The sequence below is a fragment of the Scleropages formosus genome, chromosome 7 (genome assembly GCF_900964775.1).
Source record: "Scleropages formosus chromosome 7, fSclFor1.1, whole genome shotgun sequence".
Taxonomy (NCBI): domain Eukaryota; kingdom Metazoa; phylum Chordata; class Actinopteri; order Osteoglossiformes; family Osteoglossidae; genus Scleropages; species Scleropages formosus.
This window is the reverse complement of record NC_041812.1, coordinates 27473837-27491461: the sequence shown is the minus strand read 5'-3', so window position 1 is coordinate 27491461 and position 17625 is coordinate 27473837. Positions and strand designations below refer to the sequence as shown.

The following is a 17625-nucleotide window of genomic DNA, read 5'->3' as shown; positions in this document are numbered from 1 at the left end:
CACACACACACACACACACACACACACACACACACACACACACATTTTCAGAACCGCTTGTCCCATACGGGGTCACGGGGAACCGGAGCCTAACCCGGCAACACAGGGCGTAAGGCCGGAGGGGTAGGGGACACACCCAGGACGGGACGCCAGTCCGTCACAAGGCACCCCAAGCAGGACTCGAACCCCAGACCCACCAGAGAGCAGGACTGTGGTCCAACCCACTGCACCACCGCACCCCTGGGATATATCAATGATATTAATATTCACTATTTAAGTCTGGAGGATGAGAGGTCTCTGATTCAAGAGCTTTAGAAAGAGTAGAAATCCATCGGCTAAGGCAGCCTGGTGGCCCTGGACTAACCTTCAGCCCTTCAGCTAACTGATCAATACTGACAATTGGGTTCCTTCTTACGAACCTTGTTTTACATAGCGGAATGGCCATTACAGGTGGAGTCTGCAACCTTCTGCTCGTTGTCTGAGAAAACAGATATTAAAGCTCAGGAAGGGTCTTCGTTAGATCCCATTAGAATTTCTATCATCACTGTCACATTTTAAAATATGTAAACCCAAAATGTAGTGCAAAGTCATGTAAATGTACTAATGTGCAAGTCTGTAACTTTCGGGTTGCAAGGAATATTTTTACCTTGTAAAGGGAGAAACCAAGGAATAGGAGTTGAGAAGAGGGGACTCATATCTCATGAAATTTCATTTCTGCTTTGTGCCACCGTGAGATTGAAAAAACTCAAGAGAGCTTCAACAGCTCTGGAATCCTAAGGTTCCCTGTAGACAGACTTCTGAAATAAGACATTGCAACCCCATCAGCTGTGCAATCAGCATCAGCTATACCACATCTATCTCCCCGTTACTTCAGGCAGTTTTGGGCACAGACAGCTGAGCGCCGGCTCTTGTCTGCAGAATGCATGCGAGAAGAACACTATTCTTCCATTCCAGCACAACGACATGAACCCAACAGTAGCAGGACGACCCACAGCTAGGTGACAGATGCAGAGCGACTGGGGGGGGTTGGAACCTATGGCCAGGTGCCCTGAAGGCCCCTCCTGGAGTGTGTTCTTCCCACAACACGGAGCCACACCACAGTCACAATAATCCCTAAGTTGGCTCACAGCCCACTTATTAGTCTCACACTTCTTGGGGGTCTTGTATCCAAAAAGCTGGGATGTTCCAGCAGACAAAAATCTGTGATTCACCATAGCAGGATGCAATCAGGCAGGATGACCAGAGATTTTAGTAGTCCGGGCAGTGAGAAAGGCTTCTCCACACTCTTTATGGGCTGGGAACGATTGGCATGTGATGTGCACCTGTATATACAATATGAGCTGAGCTCTGTATTGAACCCTGATCTATACCTACAGCCCAGTGCAGTTCTCCTTCTTCTGATGGAGAGACTCCATCTGCTAAAATTTATTCCCAGTCTTTCCATTAATTTAGTTTCTGGTTTTATTTCTTACTGACTTTTGACATTTTTTAACCTTACCCCTGTTACTGGAGTCAAAGATCCCAAAATCCAACCAATGACCGTCTTTGTAAAAACTGCCTGTAAAACAATGCATTTTATAGGATCTGTCACTGCAATAAAATTCACGTCAGAAGAAACACCCGAAAAAACTGAACTCCAAAAGAAAGCACCTGACACACCACCGGCAGCTTTGCGGTTGCGTGTGAAAATGGAAGCCTCTTTGTGCTCTTGACTAAACGAGTCAGCAAAACCTCAGCCAGATACATTTTGTGCAATCATCGTTTTTTCACACTCTCCTCGGGAAAAGAAAGACAAACACGCACTGTTCTTCAAACACGGCAGCACGCAAACTCCCTCACTCGCCCCCCTCCTTCACAATTACACTCTCTCTCTCACTCATGTTTATACTCTTTGTTCAAGGTCAGCCTCATATGCTGAATGGCCAAAATGGAAAAAGGACACCCAAAAAAAAAAAAAACAAAAATAACTTAAGGCTTAAACTCTTTCCAATTAGTGCTTAAGAAAGGAACAAATCCTTGCCCTTGTGGTCCTCTGAAAACGCCGTTTTACCCAGGAGGCTTTTGTGATTGGTTGCCTGGTGACGGTCCCGCGGTGGGATAAAGCCGGGCGGCCCTCTCCGGTACCCAGCTCTCGCGATTCATCGAGACGATAAAAAGCTTCCTGAGCCCAAGCTAATGAGGAGCTCCACGTGAAGAGGGCTGAGGGGGAGGGAAGAGGGGCTGGGGATAGCCATGGCATCAAAGAGATAACACGTACCAAAACAAGTGTTTTTGAACAAGCGCTGGGCGATTGAGCTGGCCGACAGGGGGATTTGTGCCACACTGGCCCCCCGACGGCGCGCTCGCAGCTCCGCGGACAACTAAATAACAACCCCGATTTATGGGCAGGGGGGTGGGGGAGGCTCGGTTTAAGGAGCCTTCACTAATCGCACCCCTCTTTCTACAGCGTGGCTGTCAGTACAATGTGGCAGGGGGTCTGTAACAAGCGTAAATTACCTTAAAGTACAAATTGACCATGAGCACCGGCACTGACAAACAGAAGCACGCACAAAAAAGAAAGGACCTTTTGATCATTAGGAGTCCACAAGAAGACCTGTGTTTCCCCATCCAGGCCCTCCCCCCTCTTGAAGGGCTCTTTACTGCTAGCCCATGAACCAGGGATCTAATACAGTTAGAAAAGCTCTCAGTCCAGGCTTTTAGAGGGCTTGTGCCACATAAGCTCGGTGCACAAATGATAAAGGAAAACGCGAGCGGGGTCCTTTCACTTTTACTGGGACATGTGGAAGTCCATCCCCAGGGCGAATGACATGCTAATGGAGCACGTCTCCCCCCCCCCCCCCCTCGCTGTACCCAGTCTGTGAAACCATATTTAAGTAAACAACGGAAACGCTGCCCTTTCTGTTCTTCGCAAGGTACAACATCCGAGGGACAGAAACTGCTGTGATTTACTGGTGGCGGTGGGGGGGCTACCCGAATGGAGAGCTGCTGCAGAGATTCAGTGTGTATGCGTATACGCAAGGGTGTTTCATCAGCGTTCAGCATCAGTGTGACAGATGGGTACCACTACTGCATTACTCCTAGCTGGCATCTTTGCCACAACACACAGACACACACACAGAGAGCCTTTCCAGCGGCTCTCCAATTGGACAGGACACAATGAAGGTGCTGACTGCCAGCTGCCCAACTCATTTTGCAAGGCAGGAGCAACAATCACTTGAAATCAGGCTGAGAGGAAAGTGCTGTGTTAACAGAGCATTAGAGGCATCGATGCTTTCCTGTCCTTGGGTTCTCTGAGCCGTCGCCGTCTCTGTCGATTCAAATCAAGCCCAAAGAGCGGTCTTAGCAGGGTGTGATGTACAGGTGTGCGTGTGCGATATATTAAGGTGAGGGTTGTTGAGAGATGTCAAACAAACATAGACGGGGGAAGGAGAAAACAAGAGAGAGTGAGAGAGAAACGGAGAAAGGCATGGAGAAAGTGACATATCCCTCCATCCAGTGCCGACACCTCCCTCAAGAGCTGCTTGGCTGCAGGTTGACAGGTTTCCTTTACTCGTCTCACGTGAGGAGGGGGCCGAGGCAGACGCACCGGCGCAGACGAATGCCAGCCTTTGCCTCCTGAACGGACGACGCCGAGTCCACTGGAAGCTATTTCCCAGGAAACAGACACAAACCCATAACAAAGGAACTGGAGGTAGGGCAACATGCTGCCTGACAGGAAGCTGTTGAGGTAAGGATTCAGCCTCATGCGGTAATAATACCGGAGGCACGTTTTACCAGATCAAACTTAACTCTGGAGCAGCAGAGTGTCGGGTTACATTACAAGGCCATTGATTGTGGTAAAGAGCTGCAGGGGATCTCCAGCTGTGCGGCGGCACACTCCCGTACTCCTAGGGAATTCTAATACAGGGCATGTTTGGAGGAATCATGCAGGAAACTGCGTGTGTCTTGCAGCAAGAGTCACATGTTAATAATCGTGCTCTACTGACCTTTTAATGCAAATGGAGTGGCAAGAAGGCCTAGATGGTGCCGGATTAGGGTATCAACCTGTGACCCAAGCTGACGGAAATCAGTTCAAGTTCATTGGCACTCTAGGCAAGATGTTTAATTTCAATTACTTTATTAAAATACCAAGCCGTACTGTTGCAAAAAAAGGTTATTACGAAATAGGTTACACTGACCCTAGAATCTGCTCATGCTGTTCTTAGATACATACAAATCATCCTAGCAGACTCCAGAATTTTTAATTCTACTATTATGCCTGCAAACAGCACACACACAGAGAGCACTGTCTGGAGAAATGGAACTAGAATGCTGTTTGCATAATTAGGATCAGTTAGACATTATTTAAAAAAAAAAAAAAAAAAAAGGCCATATAGTCAGTGGTGGGGAGGACTGAGCCCACTGTGCAATCTACACTCCGTGAGAAACGATTAAGACCTAATCGATATAAGTCACAAGCTAAGGGTCATCAATTTAGCCACCAGTGGAAAAAGAAACAATACACACCATTATACTCCCAGGGGAGGACACAACTGAAAACAGTGGCCATGGCAGACAGGCTTAACTTGCAGAAAAATCCAATCAAGAGTTCTCTCAATATACAAGAAAAAGCACAAAAAGAAAAAAAAGAAAAGAAAAAAAAAACCTCTCCTTTCTCAAAAAGCCCTCCAAAAAAAAAAACAAAAAACATTTTCTTCCCAAAAAGTAAGGCTTGCACCATCATTTTTATAATGGGAAGGAGAATAAACGTTCAGCTCACGGTGAGTCCATTTCTATTTATAGGAATAAACACAAATTAGCTTCGTCAAAACTCCCAGAATGCTCAGGGTTTAGAGAGCCAAAAACATTGATGTGTTTATTTCAACAGAGATCGAGTACAGAGCATCACCAACCATCTCTCCAAAATTCTCATTCTCCAATGCTTTGTTTCTCAAAACTTAGCTGACAGCTTTGTCCAAGGTGACTTTCAAAGTGACAAAAGCAACTTCCACAGTTATTTACTCAATCATACACAGCAGGACACTCTCCCTTAACTCCACCTGGAGTTCTGTTTTGACTAGAAGCATCTGTAGATGTTGAAAAGACCTGTCTTAGGAGCACATCTCAACTCAGTTACCAGCTGCTGATCTCAAGAAGACATAATCTGAGTATAGACTGGCTCTATGACAGATGATTCACACTCGAAATAAAACAAATACAGAAGTCAAAGGGAAGAGGAAAGTTTGACCAAAATACACTTATGAACAGACACTTTTACATTTACTTATTTAACAGACACTTTTCTCCAAAGCGACTTCCAATGAACGCTATGTAGTGTTACCAGCCCACACACCTCATTCACCTTGGTGACTTACACTGCTAGATACATTACTTACACTGGGTCACTCATCCATACATCAGTGGAACACACTCTCTCAGTCACACACACACTCTGGATGGATCTGAACAGCATCTCTTTGGACTGTGGGAGGAAACCCATACAGACATGGGGAGAACATGCAAACTCCACACAGACTGAGCAGGGATCAAACCCACATCCTCTCTCACACCACCCAGGCGCTGTGAAACAGTAATGTTACTTGCTGTGCCACCGTGCCACCCCTCACTTTCATTACAGACATTCACTTGTCAGGACTTCAGTACCTCTGACCCTGGTGTAAAGAGTGTCCCCAGTTTGCTGGACTTTTCAATCCATGAGCGGTGGCAATGAATGCGTTTGTCCGTTTACCTTAAATAATGTGTTATATTCCTACGAGCACATCCTTACTTTCCTTACAATATGCCCACTGTCGGCTCTTTTGAGTGTATTTTCTTAGTCATTACATAAAATTGTTTACTATATATTAATTTCTTAAACAGCTGACAAGTAAGTTGTTAATTTCTGCCTTGAGTTAGTGCTTTAATGTAACTGTGAAAACGATCATGAAAGTGCAGCACTTCAGTCACACTAAACTACTCCGATACTAACTCCTTACGAAACCTGATTATAGGAACAGCTAGTTTGATAAGGAGGACCTTGCTTATAAAGATTAGAATAATGGTATTGCAGTGCACAGTGCTTTGGCTTCGGATGGGGTGAAGAAGGACGCATGGACAGTGTTCATAACTAGTATTTATAAGAACACCGGCACACAGCAAGAGGTATAGGTGCGAACCAATGGAAGTCTTGCTCTTGGTCCAAGGACCCCTTTTCCTCAAGGAACTGCACTTAAAGCCAGCCTTCCCAGCCCTTTATAGCCTTTCTGAAGCTTAAACGGATTCTCCAGCAGACAACCAATCAACGGCTAAAACCGCTTGTCCCGAGCGGGGTTGCAGCAAGCCGGAGCCTACCCGGCAACACCGGGCGCAAGGTCAAAGGGGGAAGGGGACACACCCTGGACAGGATGCCAGTCCGCCGCAAGGCACCCCAAGCAGGGCTTGAACCCCAGACCCACCACACAGCAGGCACTGGCCAAACCTGCTGCCCTACCCCTAAAAGACACTCACTCCTTTATAATCCTCATCAGCACCCACAGAGGATGAACAACTATTTCACATTTTTTACAATGCACATTTGTTCCCGCTCAAATGTCACGCTGGTGGTTACATTATAAGAGCTGTGTATGTATGCCACTTTTGAGTTAACTTGTGTTGGTCTAGGAAGGGATTAATTTTTTTCATTGTCTAAGGAAAAGTTTCTTTGGCATCCAGACCCCTGCCTCACAAACATATTTTCAGGAATGAAGAAGGTTCGGATACTGAGGGATATTGTACTCGGATACTGTTCTCTCACAAGCAAAGATCGATGCCTGCATATTCATTTGGGAATGAAATTAAGAATGTCAAACAGAATCCAAAATAATGTAACTCTGCCAAATTACATCTGAAGCACATTCTCTGCTGACGTGAAAAACAGCTGTTCTGATATTTCCAGATACTGCCATTATTTCCATAATAAATATAAATCAATAACAGAAGGCTCCTCCAAGGACAAGCACGCATCCATGTAATTTACAAGGAATTCATGCAAACAAACGGTCCATCGCCACACTTAAATCAAGAGCGTGCTTAAAATGTTGAGGGACACCTGAGAGAAGTTTTAAGGAGTCTGTGAGGAGCAGGAAACTAACGTTTTCCCACGACTCTACACACAGAACATACGGCGATCCACATCGGTGCAGCAAACAAGCGTGAATGCAGAGGAGACTTTCATACTTTGGCAGGGATTTGGAGCAAGTTACATCGCTCTTTTGGAATGCAACATCGCAACACACGCATACGGCCTGAAGATACGTAATGCTCTTCCAGAAGGAGAAGGTCTGAAGAGTGACAGTCTCTGTAGGGCTACTCTGCATAACCAAAGAAATAAGTAATAAGCATCTTCAGTCATCTGCACTGATTCGCAAGCCACAGCTGGAGGTGACCTACGCTTCCTACCCAAGTCCACATTCTGCTGTTGACCTTCAGACTACAGGAAGATTCCATAATATTTGATTTTTTTTGTCAACTTTGAGCTCTTTGACCAACTGATGAGAGCTTCGTGGCCAGCAGATGACTGTTCTGGATGATCCCACACAGCTCTGATTGCATTCAGAACCTGCCTGCTCAGCCAGACCCATCTCACAGTGTCATCTAAGGTCAACCGGCTATCGGTGACTACAGACTGAACCACAGACTGTGTCGTATTTCTAATTTTAGTCCATCCTACCTTCAGGCATCACTGTGAGAACAGTAAATTTGTACATCTACCAGGAAGGCTGTGCTCTGCGGTTTCAGTAGGAGACCACCAACACACACGACTGCACTTCACAGTTTCAGCTGGAGATCACAAAGCAGTGCAGACTAAGCTTTATGATGGCATGTGGAAACCGGCAGCGAGTACACTAGTCAGAGCTTCGAACTTGACGGGTCTGCCCAGCGTCAGTGCCACCCCGTTGGTAATTTCATTTCAACGAAATGAGGGAAACTGGTGTGAAAAGCTACCACAGTGAATCGACAGAAGAGCAGCTTCCCTGGAAGCTAATGAAGTTACCCTCCTTGGAGAGCACCATCTTTTATTACTTATGGAAGCAAGCACTGCTTGCCTTGTTTGGTTTGTATTTTTCCGTTTACAAACTGGAAGAATCCAGGCATCTAGCCAGTTATGATTAATCTCACTGTTGCGAAAACAATGCATTAAAGTTAATAAAATTTCTCATTGCTTTGTGGTACAGTGTCAGAGACATATAGTATTTATAAAAATATACACAGACAAAAAATCTGAAATTATTTAAAAGAATGTTAATGGTTGAAGATAAAGAAGAATACACAGCCCCCTTATAAAGGTAATGTATTCTTAAAAACCCTTTACAAAGTCAATTTATTTGACGATTGAATTACTGTTAATTTCAATGGCCAAAATTTTGAGCTCCATTTCTGGTAAAATATCACCAAATCCCATTAAAACGGACCCAATTGATTTGATCATTAACATTAATTATCAAAACAGAACCAGAGAGTTTCCCTTCATTAATTACTCTATAATACTGTACAGCTGTTTACTTGAGCTCCAGCTGTTTGGTAGCTTTTTGTAATTACCGTACATATTCAAGAAATACCCACAGATGAAACATATGTGCATGTAGCACTCAGCATTTACGCATCAATTCAGCCTTTAATGTAAGAAAACAGAAGAGTGAAGATAGAAGAACTCAAGGAAAACAATGGAGCAAATTTGCATTGACTGAGTAAGTCGAAGCAGTGTCTCCCAGCACCCAGGCTGTGCCCCTTGACGTTGGTCCGATCCCAGCTCAGTCTGTGCCGAGTCTGTTCTCCCTGTGTTTCTGTGCTTTTCTTCTCACAGTTAACAGTCAAAAGCGAATCATTGCTCGTTCGGTTTTATTCAAATCAACGCGCTTCGCCTGCCTGTACGCAACAAGTACTACAAATACTCAAAAGCGAGCAGGGGTTCAAGTTCTGCTTGGGGTGCGCGGCAGCTCCGTGTTTATCCCTGTGTTTGCCTCCCCCAACATGCAGAGGAAGGACCTGGCAACCCACCACCGTTCCTCATTGACTTGCCATGAAAACCAAGCAAGTGGTCGCTATGGGTCAGGATTGACTCGGTACCTTCCATGCATAATATCCTATACAAAAGGACCTTTTAAAACTAAGTTCAACACTGTCCATTTGAAATAGTTCCAATACACGCAACACAGGGGTGAAGTGACAGCTCAGAAGGATGCCCAGGGGTGTAAAGTAGGAAAAGCGGAAGGATCCGATCAGATCAGCAGACCATGAGCAAGACACTTACTTGCAGCCTGTACCCGGGCCTTGCGGCTCACCAACAGTCCTATGGGGTTCTCTGCCACGCATTCGTAGTCCCCCTCATCCGAGGAGCCATCCGGCTTGGTTCGCTGGAAGTGGCCGATCAGGAGCGAGCCATTGGTGAAGGTGGAGTGAGCCGGGCCGTCCACCACGAGCGCGCCGTTGCGCCTCCACTGCGTGGTGATTGGCGGGATCCCGTCCACTTGGCAGTGCAGCATGAGCGGCTGCCTCTGCACGGCGATGATGTCACTGGGCTCCAGGGTGAACGACAGCTCTGCCCCCAAAGTCACACCTGCGCGCGTACACACAGACACACACACACACAGATAAAACAAACTGCTCGCACACTTACAAAAGTATGGTTCTAAACAGCGAAAGATGTGTGCAGGAAAACCCAAGATTCCACAGTGAGACAAATCACCTCCATTTTTATCTCCTTTCAAGCGCTATAATCTGCTGCTATGAGTTTCCTCTGTTCCGCTGTGACTTTCCCCTCTCCGGATCCTGACTTTTAGATGCGATAATAAACGATTAAAGTGACTTGTCTAGTCTCTATGGCGCTTTTCAACCAGTAGTTGTGTGCTGCCAACAAAACACACACACACACACACACACACACACACACACACACACACACACACACACACACTTTCTGAACCGCTTGTCCCATTCGGGGTCACGGAGAGCTGGAGACTAAGCCGGCAACACAGGGCGTAAGGCTGGAGGGGGAGGGGACATACCCAGGACAGGACGCCAGTCTGTCACAAGGCAGCCCAAGCAGGACTCGAACCCCAGACCCACCGGAGAGCAGGACCCAGTCCAACCCAATGCACCACCATGCCCCCCTGCCAACAAAACAGCGTCACTAATATTTTGGGCCGATAATCCCACGTGTGGCAAAACAGGAAGGTGTTGGCAGTCAAGACAAGGAACGCTGCACCTTATACCCCAGTCAGTTGCAGTTCTCCTGTACATGCAGATCAATACCATCCAACCACATACATACTCTCTCACACATTCACTCTGTGGCCCATGTCCTCTTCTTAGCCACTCTCCTTTCCCAGTTCCAGCACCACCTGTCATCAAACACAAATATCCTCCCTTTGAGCCCATAAACAGGAAAGGCGAGAGGCTGGGGGATACCCGTTACCCAAGTGTCTCGGCTTCGCCTTGAACGCTGCTCTTCCAGATCTCACATAATTCAGAATTTTGCCACCGCTCATACAATCACAGGGCTGCGGTTGCTCGTCTTGAACTGACGGCACAACCCGAGCTGTTAAAACAGTGATGACATATGTTTCCCTTTTCTCAGGGAGTAACGCAGTAAAGCCAGACTTCACAACCAAAACAGAAGTGTTACTGGGGGGAGAAAAGTTTTTTCAGCTGCCTTAAGCCTTCTCAGTGGAGCACATTTTCACCTCTTTGTCTTGCTCTTTTCTTGTTCTCCGTTGATGCTGAAAGTGCTGAGAAAGCTGAAGTAGAGCAAATAGAAGATGATGAAGGACGGCTTACCAGCTGTCATCTCTTTTTGTCCCATTGTGTGCACAGTCACTAGAATTGGCCAGATTTGGCACAGCTCCTCCATATTGCAGAAATAGATCACTGCCAGAAAATAATTCTCAGAAAGGACACAGAGGAGGGGGAAATTACATCTGGGGGCACAGTTAGGGGAAAATAGCGGGAGCCCGAGTGGTGGGGCACTGCATGGATTGACAGCAGGGGCGGAGAAGAGGCACGGGGCTGAGAGTTCCTGCGTCATCCTGCGCATTCCGGCCTAGCAACCCCCCCGCCGTAGCTGCAACCCAGGAACGTGTTGGCTGCCACCGGGGGGCCACTCAGCGAGAAGGTCTCCCGTCTGCTCTTCCTCTTGCCCCGTGAGGCCATCGCTCTCTTCATGAAACGGTTTGTCTCAGAAGGGTCAAAGTTCAGCTCTCTCTCCTCCCCCCTGACCGGTGCAGCACGGAGCCCCCTATGCACTCTGCTCAGGTTCAAACACAAGAGACCACTCCCATTAGAGAAGCCATTAGCACACAAACAGCGCACTGTAGCCCTAGGGGGAAAGAAAAACAGTCATACTTTATGCTGAGAGCAATGGTGAAAAAAGGATTCTTATAAATACACAGCAGCACATGAACTGAATCAAAGGAAAAACAAACCGTGAACGGTTATGACAAGGTTACACACACATTTTCTGAACCGCTTGTCCCATATGGGGTCACGGGTAACCGGAGCCTAACCCGGCAACACAGGGCGTAAGGCCGGAGGGGGAGGGGACACACCCAGGACGGGACGCCAGTCCGTCGCAAGGCACCCCAAGCGGGACTCAAACCCCAGACCCACCGGAGAGCAGGACTGTGGTTCAACCCACTGCGCCACCGCACCCCCCTCGACAAGGTTACATGCTTCCTTTTAAAAGCCTCTGCGCTTTTTGTCAACGCTCCTTGACTTTTGTTTATTTCTGAGCAACTGCTGAAAACAGTCTTCAGTGTGTCACAGAAAGTCTCCGTGCAGCCAGTGTTCCTCGCACGCTGTTGTGTTGTTCACCCACACGATGTGTTGACAAACATAAGCTACCCAGACAAATCTTAGACATATCTGTCATGAGGACATTCTTGGCTGTGAAGTCAAAATGCCTTCAAGAGTTCCCAAAACTGGGATACGGCATGAAATCAGATTTTCACTTCTGTCCTTCACACCGCACAAAGATGCTTTGGAATGGATCAGTGCGGTAACCATAACCGTCGCTGCACTAACACAGCGCATCACTTGATTAACTGGTGTTGCCACTGTCCTTACAACCAGGCCAGTGGACAGGCCTTCCTATGACATTACAGGGACTGGGATGGGGGGGGAATACCTGATTACAAGTCCTCCTGCAATGGGAATCTTGAGAGAGAGCCAGGAATGCGCCATTCAAGGGCTACCCTTGACAACACACACACACAAGACTTTATCACAGGTGGCTGAACTGCTGAATATCTCTCGAAATGTCTTCTGAGCACGACTATTTGTAGTGGCGAACAGGTAGAAACAGCTGAATCGAAGCATAAAACATCCAGCAAACTGACTCAACGGTACTGGACAGCAGCAAAAACACAATCTCATGTTTGCACATTTATATTCATTTCTAAATGCTATTTACAGTCACCAGGAACATACATCTTTGGACTGCGGGGGGGATATCGGGGACACGGAGGAAAGCAGTGCGAACATGGGAAGAACACACTAACTGTCTTAACGCAGAGCTTAGAAGATCAGATGAGATATCATTTTTTTCCTAATGCTTGCTTTTTGACATTTACAAACAATAATCAACCATCCATCCATCATCTACAACCTCTTGTCCCGAATGGGATCGCGGCGAGCCGGAGCCTCACCCGCTAACATAGGGCGCAAAGCTGAAGGGGGAGGGGACACACCCAGGAGGGGACACAGCTCCGTCACTAGGCACCCCAAGCAAGGTTTGAACCCCAGACCTGATACAGCAGTCACCGGGTGAACCGACCATGCAGCCACGCCCCCCCAGCAAACAATAACCATGTAAATTTTTTAACAGCAATTCACCAGAAAATCAATGGTTGGTAAGGGAACCCTGACCGTGCTTCTTGATGCGGTGCCTTACTGCACTGGGAATCCAGGTACTGTATTGTACACTGTACACTGCTCTGTGCCAGAAGTGGGGTCCTTCGCTTTGGGACAAAAACTGTCAATCATGGCAGAACAAAGGATCAGTGATGGTGTAAAAATGACACCTTTACACTGTACTATTCCATTTCAGTGGGAGTGCAGTAGAGAATGAAGCAGCACATAAAACAAAAGAATGAAACAGGAAAAAAAACACAACTTCCCATCTTCAAGATCTTGATCTTCTTGGAAAGGTGTATTTTTAACAAGACAAATAATATTGTTCAGCCAGTAGGATCCACAAAACATGCGGACCATGTGATGTGCATCTGTGTATTTTAGGGGTTTAAAACGTTTAGCAAATTAACAGTTTCAATCAGAACAGACATGTGTTAAAACCCAAGTAAATCTAAATGTTCTGCCCGTCTCCGATGCTTTCAACGGTTGCCCGTTATCCTAATCAATGCTACTTGTCACGTCAAGTCTCACGCGTCCCTTGTAAATTCGTAATAAGATTAAAAGAGCTGCTCAAAGTCATTTGCCTTTTTTGTGCTTTGAAATAACATTTTAAAATGTTCGTCACGCGCTCGAAAAAAGCGACGAGCGGGAGGCGCGCCGAAAAAACCCAGCAAAACTGAGCACTATTAATACATATCATCAGACAACGGTAAAATGTAGCACGTGCACGAGCAAAACAGTGAGTGCGTGGAGTCAGACGCGCACTGCTGCACTCTGTTCTCTCTCTCTCTCGCACACACGAGCACCGTGCCGCTAGTAACCGTACAGGGAGGAAATATGAAGCTGCGTCCATAAATACTGTGTGTACACTGATTGTACACTACTGTTACAGACGTGGCATACGCAGTGTACGTACGTACACACATACACACACACACACACACACACACAGAGAGAGAAGACAGCGAGACCACTGCTGGGAAACGCAGATCGAAGTTGTTGTGTTTCCACAGAACGCACAGCGGTTTCTCTGTCAGACACCAGCATTTATTGTTAGGGACACAACGTACACACGACGACACAGTGATAATTTACAAGACCTCAATTAATGGGGAAACTAAAGCGTTTCTTCTCTACGGCGGCCGCTAAACGGACTCCCACGGTCAAGTTCACGACCGGAGCACGGAAACCTGAGCGGCACCGTGACCAACAGCGCTGACCGCGCGCGGAGCCGGGCGCGAGGACGCGGACTCCCGGAGTCCCGCACGAGCGCAGAGCGCGCAGTGCGAAGCGGCAGGATGAGGCGGGACTCACCGAAGAGCGCGAGCAGGCAGAGCGCTCCGCGGGCCATTCCGGCGCTGCAGGACACACAGCGGGACTCGGAGAGGAGAGCAACACAAGGCACCGCGAGGCGCGGCGAGCAGCAGAGAATATCGCCGTGCGCGTCTCGAGTCTGCGCGTGCGAGCGGCTCGCGGAGTTCTCAGCGCGCTCGCGCCATCGCGCACATGTGCCGGGAGCGTGCGGGCACTTCGCGCTCTACCTGCTCTGCCTCTATGACTGAGACACACACACACACACACACACACACACACACACACACACACACACACACACACACACACACACACACACACACACCGCTCCTCGATGTCCATCACCTTCTAACTTTCAGTAATTATACAGTCCAGCTTTGGGACAGAAACTTGTAGAAATATACTTTATTACTTTTTATTTAAAGTAGCGGAATACAGAAACGTGTCATATGATAATAATGATAAAAATAATAATAATCAACACTACTCTAATATCGGTAATATAGAGATCAAATTCTTTCAGAATATTGGAAAACAGCATAAATCTATTACAGTACTTCATAAACACAGTGCTCACAGTAATCATACATTTGATTTCAAATAAAACAATGAAACACCCAAGAACCGATGGCGGTGAGACTCGTTAATGGAAATGTCGAGCAGGGGCGCCACCTACAGGTAAAGAGTTGCAGTGCGAGTTACAAGGCGTCCAACTTTTTCAACGACAACGGTCGGCGGTTCGATGATGTTTCTCTCGCTTCGTAGGGCGTCGAAAGCGAGATAGACACACGTACATGGGGACCATTTAAAGCAAGTTTTTCCTCTGGACATGTTGAACTAAAAAGTTGTTTCGATGTTTTTAACTTAATGTTTTAATGTGGGGGGTGCGGTGGCGCAGTGGGTTGGACCACGGTCCTGCTCTCCGGTGGGTCTGGGGTTCGAGTCCCGCTTGGGGTGCCTTGCGACGGACTGGCGTCCCGTCCTGGGTGTGTCCCCTCCCCCTCCGGCCTTACGCCCTGTGTTGCCGGGTAGGCTCCGGTTCCCCGCGACCCCGTATGGGACGAGCGGTTCTGAAAGTGTGTGTGTGTGTGTGTTTTAATGTGGGCTGCACTCCGTGTGTCCGTTAAACGATTCATTCATTCGGTCCCGTCTCTGTTATGGGAGAGAAATCGTCAGAGCTGTGTAAAAGGCTGGATGGATATGGAAATGAGAAATTAAGTAGTCTTCGTGTAAATCTTTGTTTTTCTCCCAAATGATATGTGTGTGCCCTGTGTATTAAAATGTTTAACAGTTCACCTTCTGGCAGAAGTGGCCGCAGTGTCCTTGATGAGACACCATCAGAAATACTTTATGTTAGCATAAAATGGCTAAAAGGTGAGAGAAGCTGCTTTGAACAAGTAAGGTATAAGTAAAGGTAAGCATGGCCTTCAGATGGAGTGCCAGCCACAGTCCCCCCGTACAGGCCGCCCTGAGCACTCATCTCTGGGGTACTGACACGGGCACACATAATTCCTAAGTAGCAAAAAACATAGGCAAGCTCAGAATACTGGCGGACAGCAACAGAGGACGGACTTTTAAACATTTCTGTTCATAGCACTTGTTTATAAGTTTGAAGTCAGTTTTGAAACAAAGCTGCAGCACTGAAACACACCAAGTTTGCCAAGCTGAAAAGTTTTAGGAACTATATGATCGTATGGCTGCTTAAAATAAGCCACACACTTCTGCCACACTGGGACAAGCAACATGGGATAAAAACCCTTAAAATGTTTATTACTGTTTTGTAGCACGGCAGGGCCACGTACAGTACACTGGTAATCCCCCCCGTCCATATCTCCGAGGCTGGTGGCAAATGTCCCTCTTTGAAGGCGTTTTTTAAAGCATTCTTTCATAAAAGACACTGTACTCTTAAATGATACATAAAGAAAGACTGAAAACAATGTTCTTTTTGTAAATGAGGTAGTTTTGTTGACTTAGAACTACATATTGTACATAATCACAACATATATCACTTAAATTTATCTAGGTCATTTTTAAATTCTTTGGAAAGAACTTACATTTTCTTATTCTTTTTCAATTTTCTTTTCTTTAATTGCCTTTGCTATTCATATTTCTAGTTATATATAAATATATGAATACAGATCCTCACACACATACATACACTCTCACTCAGACTTACTGTACAAAGGACATAGAAATGCATTTATGTATTCAGGCAGCCGGCAGCCAAGACCACGTGTCCATGTGTGATCCCAAGACAGCAGGAGGCTGGAGGTGAGAGACAGGAGGTTTGCACACTCAGACTGTTTACTGACAAGGGCCAGCACTCCTGAGCAGCTCAGTCAAAGTGTTCCTCCGCAAGAAGGTCCAGGTTTGCTCATTAGAGCTCAGATTATAGCTCAGACCTGAGCCACACCATTGCTTGGATTTCAAAAGGAAGGAAAGCAACATGACTCCACTGCAGTAGAGCAGTTTTCATTTGACAAAAGTATCTCAGCTTCCCATTAAAGAGGAGTACAAAACCAACAAACACACAAACCTGTCCACTGGGAACCTCAGACTTCCTGGCTGAGAAGTTCTCTGAAACCCGACGGGGTAATGGTAGCACCTACGGGCGGTCAGCATGAGTGTGTGCGGAGGTGGAATGGCTCAACTGGTGTAAAGGGTGTACCATGGGTCCTCAAAGTATGAACACAGTTGCAGCCAGATGTCTGTAACTTATAAAAGCTCAACAATATAAACATCCCTCAATTTGTTCAGGGGCTATGTTCTGTATAAAAACTGTGTTCCAGAGCCTATGCTGGAAACACAGGGCATGGGCAGAGAACATTGTGGATGGGATGCCAGTCCATCACAGGATTTCTGTTTTCTTTTATTATCTTGCAACAATTTGCAACATTCAACGTGTGGCTGCCCTGAATTACAGTCTCTGCAATCAATAAAAGAGCAACAGAGCCATACCTCAATTTATACAGGCATGTTCTGTAGCAGTCCTGGATATAGCTATAATAAAGATGCTGCAAGACTAAACATTTTACGAGCTTCGAGGGACATTGAAATGAAAAGTAATGTAAGACGATTGAGAATACTTGTCTACACAAATTCCTGCTTAAAAATTAATATTTAATGTGTTATATTAAATAATTATTTATTCCACAAACATGTGCAACACCGCTCGTTATTGATCACCAAAACTCAAACACCGGACACGAGCTATAAACACTGGAAGTGAGTAGAATGAAGGGTTTAAATAAATTAGTGGAAAAAATATTTGAATCTGCAAAAATTCCTAAATCAAGTGTTCATAACACGAGGACCCAATGTACATGCATGAGTGTCTATTTGCTCACAGCACAGGTGTGAACATGGGAAACACTTGATTTATTCCCATGAAGGAAGAGGCAGAGGTGTGAAGGCCAGTTCAGGAGAATGTTCCATGCTGATGTACTC

At 46.5% G+C, this 17625-nt stretch overlaps 1 protein-coding gene across 1 annotated transcript in view; it reads right to left on the bottom strand.

Annotated features, from left to right (window-relative positions):
• Positions 1-14297, bottom strand: part of LOC108931151 (immunoglobulin superfamily DCC subclass member 3-like) — a 42939-nt gene extending 28642 nt beyond the window's left edge. The window contains exons 1-2 of the mRNA XM_029253651.1: positions 14179-14297; positions 9269-9574 (exon numbers count right to left, since the gene is read on the bottom strand). Of these exons, the coding sequence (XP_029109484.1) occupies positions 9269-9574; positions 14179-14215 (343 nt within the window). The 5' untranslated portion in view covers positions 14216-14297. The remainder of the gene's footprint in view (positions 1-9268; positions 9575-14178) is intronic.
• Between the last annotated feature and the right edge of the window lie 3328 nt (positions 14298-17625).